General features: G+C 40.2%; 1 protein-coding gene across 2 annotated transcripts; it reads right to left on the bottom strand.

Moving 5' to 3' along the window:
* Positions 1 to 137: 137 nt before the first annotated feature.
* LOC120903917 (probable cytochrome P450 303a1) lies at positions 138 to 5,490 on the bottom strand. 2 transcript variants are annotated; one of them, XM_040313589.1, is made up of 4 exons: positions 3,414 to 5,490; positions 891 to 1,988; positions 673 to 790; positions 138 to 601 (listed from the first exon to the last, which is right to left on the bottom strand). In XM_040313589.1, the coding sequence occupies exons 2-4, from the start codon at positions 1,952 to 1,954 to the stop codon at positions 281 to 283; spliced, it is 1,503 nt and encodes a 500-aa protein (XP_040169523.1). In that variant the 5' UTR covers positions 1,955 to 1,988; positions 3,414 to 5,490; the 3' UTR covers positions 138 to 280. The 2 variants fall into 2 exon arrangements, with proteins under 2 accessions (XP_040169523.1, XP_040169522.1); XM_040313588.1 differs by lacking the exon at positions 3,414 to 5,490 and having other exon boundaries at positions 891 to 3,393.
* Positions 5,491 to 9,731: the final 4,241 nt, after the last annotated feature.

The raw sequence follows: 9,731 nt of genomic DNA, 5'->3' as shown, positions 1-9,731 counted from the left end.
GAATCGGTATTTTACTGCATTTTTGAGTCATCGATTTCAATAATATTTGAAAAAATTTAAAAGTAAATGTAATATTTTCGGATGTATTACAGCCATTCACCCATCCCGGGCCAACCGACAAACAGCGAAAGATCACGGAACATATTTAAGTGTGTTGCTTTAATTGTTTAAAAACTCGCCACGGACTTAAGGGAATTCAAACATTTGTTTGCGTCAACCGATTGAAACAGACTTATAGAACAAATTAATATCGACACGATATTTTGCAATCCAACAACCATTAGTGCCTGGCCCGTATGGCGACATGATATTTCCGAACGCTAGGCGTTGCACCGTCAATCGGAATGTCCGACGGTATGGGTGCTCCATCCGGCAGCAAGAGATCAAACGACTGCAGCGTTGTGGTCAGGAACAGGAAAAGGTTACTTTTCGCCATCAGCTCACCCATGCACCGGTGTTTGCCGACTCCGAACGGGTGGTACTGGGCCGGTATGTGTATTTTTCCGTCCTTGAGAAAACGCTCGGGGTTGAATTGGGTCGGATTTTCCCACAGGTTCTCGTCGAGCATCATGCCGCGGAACATGCCCACAAGCATGGTGTCCTGGTTGTGAAAACGAGCAACGTTAAATCCAGCGGAATCTAGTAGGCTAAGTGTGCGCTGCACAAGCTTACCTTGGGAATGTGGTAACCACACAGAGTAGTATCTTTGAGTGCTCGATGTGGAATACCAAACGTATTCGACATGAACAGTCTAAGTCCTTCGAGTGTTGTAGCTTCGCTGTACGGCATGCTGTTGGCAGTGAAACGGAAAAGTGATTGTTGGTGAGTGTTAATTACACATATTAATAAACATTGAAACCGTTTATTGTCGCTCTACATCTGTAACGTACCTTGCACGGTCCTCTAAAGTTGGTAGCCGATTGCGACCAATGACGTCATCGATTTCTTCCTGAATCCGCCGCATCACCTTCGGATTGCGCACAATGTACAGAAAGGAAAAGTCGAGCGTTTTGGTGGTTGTTTCCGAGCCGGCAATGAACATATCCAAACAAACGGCCAGCAGCTGCTCGCGGGAGAAACTGTCCGACGGTGCATTATTGTTTTGCAGCGTGTGCAGGTACACATCCATCAGATCGCGCGGTTCGTCGTCTGGGTTGAAGTTTTTCTGATGCCGCTCCACCTCGGCACCGATGAACTTGTGCATGCACTCGTGTATTTCTACAAATTGCCTATAGCCTGAAAGCCTGGGCGCCACAAATCTAAGGTAAGGGAAGTGGCTAAAAAGCGCTCCCATCATGTCAATGTTGGTGAACAGCTCGTGCAGAAGCGCTTGCAGATATCTTAGGTCGTCGTTATCCTTACTGTAGCGAACTCCCGCCATCATCAGCCAGAGCGTGTTCAGGACGTAGACGGAAAAGGCTCCCTGCATCTGCACCGTCGCCTTACCCTGGCCCTTCGCGATCAGCTCCTCAAAGTCCTTGCGTATGTGAGCCGCTTCGTTCTGAATGATTTCCGTCATGCCCTTGCGCGCAAACCCAAACTCTTTCAGATGGCGCACAATGAAACGGCGCTGCTCCTGCCAAAACTGTTCGTCCGTTAGCAGCACACCGCGCCGTAGACCCCAGGTGCGCGTTTCGTAGAATATCCCGGTGGGCCGCCCGTCAAAGTCTTCGTTGTTCATCATCTCCTTCAGCGACTCGGCATTGATCGCCATGACCGCTTTATCCTTCCCTATTTTGAAGCCGATCACACCACGGTGGTCGGGATAGTCCTGGGCAATATGCTCGACCGCTTTGCACAGCATACCGGTTTTGTTGCGTGCGTTCATGATCGAGAGAGCGCTCCCGACGATCGGGTACCACTTGGGACCGGGCGGGAAATTGAGGGGCTTTAAGTTATCCAGGTGAAGCCATAACAGCAACAGCACTACGCAAAGTGCCACAAAGTACCACATTGCTGGGTGATCCGGGGGTGTTCCGCTGTTACCACTACGGGGGTGAAAGCAGATAAGAAACAAGCTTTTCATTTCTGATACAGAAAGCATGAGTTGCGGAGCTAGAAAGTACTAGAATATAAAAGTGCACAATGCCCCAAACCGATCGTGGCTCTACTCGATCATTCTTTACTTGGCACATGAGGCAATCGAAAGGGCGTTTTACCGACAGGCCCTTAAAAACATTCACTGAAGCAATAAAAACGAATCGCACACTGCGCACATAGGACGGTTCCACAAGTGCACAAACAAAACACAGCCTCAATGCTGCAATGCCGTCGGATCGGACCAGCGCGCTCCGAATGCCGGCAAGTAAGTAGTAGCTGCGATGAAGCCGGCTTCATCACGCATGGCAGGCCACATGGTTGGAAATTGAATGCGGCATTACATAAGCATGCACTTGCACATTTGGCCACACATTACTTTTACCCTGGCAAATGCAGATTATGCAAGTTGATAGGTAGAAGCTTAGTCGAAAGCTCAACGATGGAGCTCAATTAAGATGTAAAAAAAAAAAAATAAAAGCAAATGCTAAACGAAAATATATAGTAGCGGGGACTTCTTTACACCCGGTGAAGTGTGTAAATACCCTCACACGGGTCCAATATCGAAACGGGAATGTAAAGAAATCCTTTCTAATAATAAAGGGAAAATATAAACCATGATGTATTGAAGGAAAGCTCAACCAAAGTGCGCTAATGAGGTGACACGAAGGAGAGGAATAGCTTGATAGTGTTAGGCCAGGCTTGCTTGTTGCGTCACTTTGGCCTACCTTTTATGTAATGCGGAGATGCTGCAGAAACGGGTTCTGGCAGCTGGTAACCCCCACATGACTATGGCTGGAATGCAACGATACACTGCGCCACTGCAAAAGTGTGCTTCCACTGTCAGTGCAACGGGAATTCCGTTGTACGGTCTACGGATTTACCGACATCAATAGTAATCACATCATGATTTAAGAACAATGGTGAGGAAAATTGTTCCCTGAACGATTTTTGTTTTCAAATTAAGCGACTTAAACTACTTCCGAACAGATAATGAGGTTTCTGGTAAAACCATCTTTACTGTTTACCGAAAAGTAATGTTACATTGAAACAACGTATTAACATTCCAAATTTTGGCTGTATTTTCCCGGATGTCCTTTGCCTGTGCCAGTGATCTCATTGTGGAAACATTGAAATTGGGCCTGGGAAATTATTAAACTTAACATTAATTCCCCAAAAGTGGGACACAATTCCACTTGCCGAATGCACTTAATTTACACACAATGCTCTTTGCGTTGACGGGAATCTGTGTTTTGTATCTCACAATTGAATAAAAAAACAAAAAACGTTCACCAACGGCACATATCAACTAACAAACAACACTCGAGATCAAAGTATCCTGCTATCAGGACCAACACGTATAAATTAACAATCACCTGTTTAATCCTGCACTGGTGCGTGCCTTCGAGCTGGCAGAATTGGACTCATTCTGCAGCGGCGCGCAGTGGTCAGTAATATAGCATTTTCCCCACTTACCAAACGATTTTCAAATACATCGGTGTCGGGAAGGCGCGCTCGTTTGCCCCGCCACTCGAACCCGTGTACGGGCGGGCTTGAACACGTTTCATTCATTCGCTAGCCAACGTTGGTAGTGCTTTCCGGATCAAAGTGGTACAAAGTGCATTGCAGAAAGATTGCCTCTTGTTTGTACTATTCGGTGCATGCGGAATGCACCACCGACGAAGGTCACTGGCTGTAGGTAATGCACTAAAATAGTGACGCAGAAAGGCTTTCTTGAGGATTGATAGTGTATGATGGCAGTTTAGGGCAATGCCGGTACTCTAACGCTAGTCTGTTTGTCCGTACGATTGCCGATTGTAGTTCGATCGCATTTATCAGTAGGAAGGAGACTTAACGGTTGATTGTGCTAATTATGTATGTTTTTGGTAGGCATGATCGTGTAATGCCAACAAATTCCTTAGCCTTATGGACCTTTGCGTAGGTATTCTCATCCGAAAGTTCCTTATGGTTCCTGAGACATGTGAGAAGTTTAATCTAGCGATCGGAGTCTGGTGGAATAATGGCCTCTTTTTATTTAGTGACTTTCAGTTCATTTTGACGTCATTTGCCTCTTCAAAAGAAAGGTGTTGTCCCAGAAGATGCCAGGCAATACGTTGAGCTGTATATTCGTAGCAGTCGGCGTATGGCCGAGAGTTATTTGTGCCCTACAAATGTTGCTGTATTCTTGGTGGACGGAATGTTTTCCTATACACAGATAGAGAGGCTCACTAAATTGGATAGTACAGCTGGATATAATTTGTGTATTAAGATAACTTATACTGTCCGTTACATTTAAATTGTTCGATTAGTCTTGTCCTTTTTGTGAAAGTTATGTTGTCATTGTTTTTGCCAAGTGATTTAATGATTCACTCCATTAAAAATAGGTATTTAAGCATTCATTGGGTAATTTTTTAGTAAAAAAAAAATCATAAAATCAAGATAATGAAACATGGAAGGCTTAAAATATTGGATTAGTTGTTACTACAAGTTGACGCCAAATTGCTCTAACATTTAAAATATGGTCCGACTGTACGATTTAGGACAATTTACCATTAGTTCCTTTAGGCTCTTTTTCTTATAATATTTTACACGGAACTTGTATTGGCCAAAACACACATGTTTCATTATTTACCTGTCCTTGTGTCATTCATCACTCGTCCTTGTAATCATAGGTGTACCACCTTAGAGCCAGACTTCAAATTAAGATGTTTATAGTACACGTCCGTAAAAATAAACTAAAACAGGTAAAGTTTAATTTTTATGATATTCCGTAAATTATGTATAGAGTGGCAAAAACCTTTTCCAGTACAGCTTAATAACTGGGCAAAGAACAAAAAACTACGAAATTGTAGAGTATACCATCAATTTGATGAACTGCTGTGGATTGCCGAACACACGGAGCGAAATTTGGTGCCCCATTAACTTTAAGATGGCGATGGAGAAAAATAACACAAACAATTTGTGTTTTAAGAAAAATAACACAAACAATAACAAAAACAAATGATACTATCCTATCGGGTGGCGTAATGCGTATGGAAGTGTGTCGCCATCGCATTCTGCCGATTGCAAACGGTTTACTGCTCATACGATCGGTGTTGGAGTATGTTGGTGTAGTTTGGTAGCCTTTCTCTATTCGCGCTTCAGCGCGGCTGGAGTCGATCCAGCGTAAGACAACCCGTTTTGCGTTCCGTTCATGAAATCGCAACCTGGATTACAGGACTAGGTGCACTACTCGCGGTACCACAACTAGATCCCCGCGTTCAATATGCCAGACTGAACTGTGGCTTCATCACGGGACTTCTCAACAGAAGTATGGTCTGTCCGGCGTTGCTGTCGCACGGGCGTTGTTGGCCAACGAGGAGCCTTGGACCTCCTTTTTTGCCCTGAACACGGTAAATGACGTCTTTGAAGCTAGCATCTCGGTGGTAAATTTTTTGTCTTGTACTGTGTCCTGATAGTGTTACTCGTTATAAAATGAGAATAATAATAATAATAATAATAATAATAATAATAATAATAATAATAATAATAATAATAATAATAATAATAATAATAATAATAATAATAATAATAATAATAATAATAATAATAATAATAATAATAATAATAATAATAACAATAATAATAATAATAATAATAATAATAATAATAACAATAATAATAATAATAATAATAATAATAATAATAATAATAATAATAATAATAATAATAATAATAATAATAATAATAATAATAATAATAATAATAATAATAATAATAATAATAATAATAATAATAATAATAATAATAATAATGATAATAATAATAATAATAATAATAATAATAATTTTTTACAAACGTTTAAGGATCAAAACAAAACCAAACTAACTAAAATACTGACAGGTCACGACAGGTCAGACTAAAGATAATCGTAGGGAATAAACCATATTGGTGAAGTCGTAGAAAATCCTAATGGATACTCGCACCATCGGTGAAGATCACTTTGTTTGGGACTACTAAAATAACTAATTACATCAACATTTTCAACTCATTTCCACAGTGAGAAATGAAATCTAATTATACTTGTTTTTTAGTTGTTGACCTTGACGGTGACAACAGTACAGTATAAATACTTTACGCACTTGTCGGAAAAGTCCTACAGTTCAACATAAAAGTTTTTTTTTCAATAAGGGCGCCGGTTCTCACAGGGCTGGATGAAATCTAATCAAATCCGGACCGATCTCCAGCAGAAAAGATCAGTTTGATTATCCGTTTTGCGTATATGTATCACGCAACCTAGTAAGCCTGCAAATACCGGCAGCATGGTGATTGCACTTGCTTGTTATTATTATTATTTTTATTTATATGGAGACCTATAGCCAATTGGTCTCAGTTGCCTATTAATGATGGCACTGGTTAGCTTGTTATTACGCCATAGAAATATATGTCGTTATTTTATTATTTTATCAATAATCATTGTATCACCGCAACATTAACAATATATTAACTACTAATAATTTACCGATCGCCGTACTTCTATCAATACCGTTTTGTCTACAACCGCTGACCGCACGACACCATCATCCCTAGTAGTACAACTTCTACTGAGGCGAATGGGATACCACCTGTCACCACCACTCTGAACGGTATTCCCGGTACACCAATCAACCACAACAATAGCTCTAGTGTACTGCAGCATCCTACGTTACACGTGTAGGGGAAGGTAGGTAAAGACGGACACGTTAAGGAAAATGGTAAAAATGTAGTGATGTATAAATACAATGATCATTAAAATGTGTTGAATACCATAGAATTGTAAGTGGTGCATGTAATATATCTTAGAATGCAGAATCTAAAGTATTATTGAAATATCGGTCACTAACAGCTGACGTGGGCTGGATTTCGGTGGGCTGGCCATGTTGTACGCATGGAAACGGACGACCCAGCCCGACTCCAGTATTTTTTTTATGGACTTGTTAATAGTTAAAGCCATTTTTTCACCATGTCAAAATTGAAATTTGTGATATTTTTAATCCTATAGAATCTCTCATCTATTTCTGAACGATTTAGTATCAATGCCTCATCTTTTTATTGCTTAAAGTTGTCTAAGTTGTGAGAAAATATTGGATTTTGTGAAGCGCCTCATCAGCGTCGAGCGTGTAATAGCATTAACGCATGACTGCTATTTTTACTGGTGTTTCACATCTCGCGTATTTCAATACTTTCTCTAGTTGCTGGATGGTATATATCTTCTAAATACCCTTATTTAAGGTATTTGATTATATCTATTCGTCACCAAATAATATAAGAAGTAAATTAAATCAATAAATTCGGTGTCTCCCTACGAAAGAGTGTCCATCTTTCACTACGGCAAAGTGTCCGTTTTTCCCGCTTTGGTGTCAGCATTCAAAAACCACCAAAAAACAATATTTTGTATTGCTTTCGCGAAAATGGAATCATTCACCAGTTTTTTGCTTAATAATCACGTAATTCATTCGTGTAATAAAACTTCCGAAAATATAAACATTTCAAGTTACAGAGCTTAAGATCCGCAGTATTCAAATTAGATCCACAAGGGTGCGCACGATTGAAAATGTGTTTGGTTCGTGGATTTAACCAATTTTGCATATAGTATGGCAAAAATTTTCTCAAATACGTTGTTTTGAATTATTCGAAAATTACCTTTTTTGCATTTATGAGAAGTGTGCATCTTACCCGGAGTGACCTTCCCTTACTACAAAAACACGCGCGGTGGCGCACGAAGCTAACCGATCTTAAACTCTTTCTCTCTGTGAAGCCGCTCACGATATTATCATTCTCACCGAGACATGACTTGACGACACCCTACCCTCGTCGCTCTTTGCTAATGATAAATACTCCATCTACCGCTGTTATCGTTCATTCGTTAATATTGCGCTCACGCGAGGAGGTGGGGTGTTGATTGCCTGCACAACTAAACTTCGATCATCCAGATTACAAATCTCGCAGCCCTCGCTAGAGTTAGTATGGATTCAAATCTACATATCTAATTACTCTATATTACTTCTATATGCTTCTTCTCAATACTAGCAGTGCAGAAACGCATGAAAGAGATGGATATACTGCTTTTATGCGGTGACTTCAACCAATCCATAAAATTTACTTGAAAACAATTACTTTGTTCCAGCCAACATATCGCCTTCAGCAACTTATTTTACCGACGCAATGAATGAATGCAAACTTATACAATTATCCGGCATCCTAAATACGCTTAGCAGATAGTTAGATTTAGTACCTACAAATGAATTAGCATCACTTTACACGCCTGTAATCCCCCCTACACTCGAGTTTAAAGTAAGCGTTGGTCGTCAGTGCTATTAGTCTAGTAATAGACTGCGGAAAATTTGCGAGCATTTTGTCTCAGTATGATTGGTCGTTTTTAGACTTAAATATTTTTGTCGATGATGCCGTGAATCACATGACCGCTTTAGTAAGATCAGCTTATCCTCAATGTTGTTCCATCTCCTTCCCCACCGTGATCTAATACCACCCTCCGCTCCCTATACGGAGACCGATCTCGAGCGCTCCGTAATCTCCGACTCACGCACTCTGATTACCACCGCAGTGTTTTTAAATATGCTGCCAATGCTTTTCGCATCTACAACTGTGCACAATACAAACTCTACCTTGGTAGATTGCAATATCGATTGCATTATCATACCAAATCAGTCTGGTCCTATGTCAATAGTAACAGAAAATCTTCCCCCTGTCCTTCTGTAATGATGCATAGTTCTGCGACTGCGGATGATGCTGCCGACATCTGCTCTTTGCTCTTTGTTGAGCATTTCTCTAGCAATTTTTCTGCTCCTACGGGTCAGTCGATGCCTTCACATCTCAGTCTGTCTCATTCATCTAAGCCAGAGATGTCAAACTGGTGGACCGCGGGGTTTTTCGGTTTGGCCCGCGACCGCTTGAGCCAAAATTTATTTGTAGAAGCATTTCTGCTTCTACAGTACTTGTCAGTCAATTCCGACACCTGAAATATGAAGAGATGTTCAACTTTGCAGGTTTCTCTACTGATTATCAGACCATGCAACGTCATAAAACCTTGTCAGTGTTTTATCGTATCTTCTTTCTATGCATGGATGCACAAAAAAGATAAGAATTCCAAAAACTGTTTATTTTGATAAAAATGAGCATTTATTTAATCCCGGACAATTTTATGGTAAAATAGTTTTTTTAAAGCAGTGAATATTCTGATATACCCTTTCCGATGAATAGATTTGTTTGCAACATATTTGATGTGTTTTTTTAAAGAAACAACTCGCATTTTAGCTTCAATTTCATACTAATGCATAAAACCCGGAATGTTCGGAAGTATCTCACCAATCTGTATGTGGTTTTTGCAATATTACTATTTTTATTCTTAAGCAAGGTAGTCATCAAGGTACTTGGTGACAGAAAATTAATTTCTATAAGAAAAAGACTTGTGAAAAATTAACAAAATCACTGAACCAACAGGAATTTAAAACGCAAGCTGTTAATTTTTGTGGCTTATTGTTTTGGGATAGGTCGAACCCCTCTTAAGATATATTTGCAGCTTAGAACATTTTATTTCTGCAAAACGTTTAGAAAACAGATGAAATCAGATGTCAGCACAATCAGGCTGTTACAAACAATTTCAAGCTTTCCATGAGGGAAAATACTAAGAACAATATGATTAGATAAAATACAGG

This window comes from Anopheles arabiensis, chromosome 3 (assembly GCF_016920715.1).
Source record: "Anopheles arabiensis isolate DONGOLA chromosome 3, AaraD3, whole genome shotgun sequence".
Classification (NCBI taxonomy): Eukaryota; Metazoa; Arthropoda; class Insecta; order Diptera; family Culicidae; genus Anopheles; species Anopheles arabiensis.
The sequence above is the reverse complement of the archived record's forward strand: the minus strand, read 5'-3'. Positions and strand labels throughout refer to the sequence as shown.

Excerpts from the sequence above, each read along its gene's own strand:
- LOC120903917 (XM_040313588.1), bottom strand. The coding sequence starts at position 2,044 with ATGCTTTCTGTATCAGAAATGAAAAGCTTGTTTCTTATCTGCTTTCAC. Across the intron at positions 791-890 it reads ACTTTAGAGGACCGTGCAAG|CATGCCGTACAGCGAAGCTA; the intron begins GTACGTTACAGA and ends CACTGCCAACAG. Across the intron at positions 602-672 it reads GTGGTTACCACATTCCCAAG|GACACCATGCTTGTGGGCAT; the intron begins GTAAGCTTGTGC and ends TTTCACAACCAG.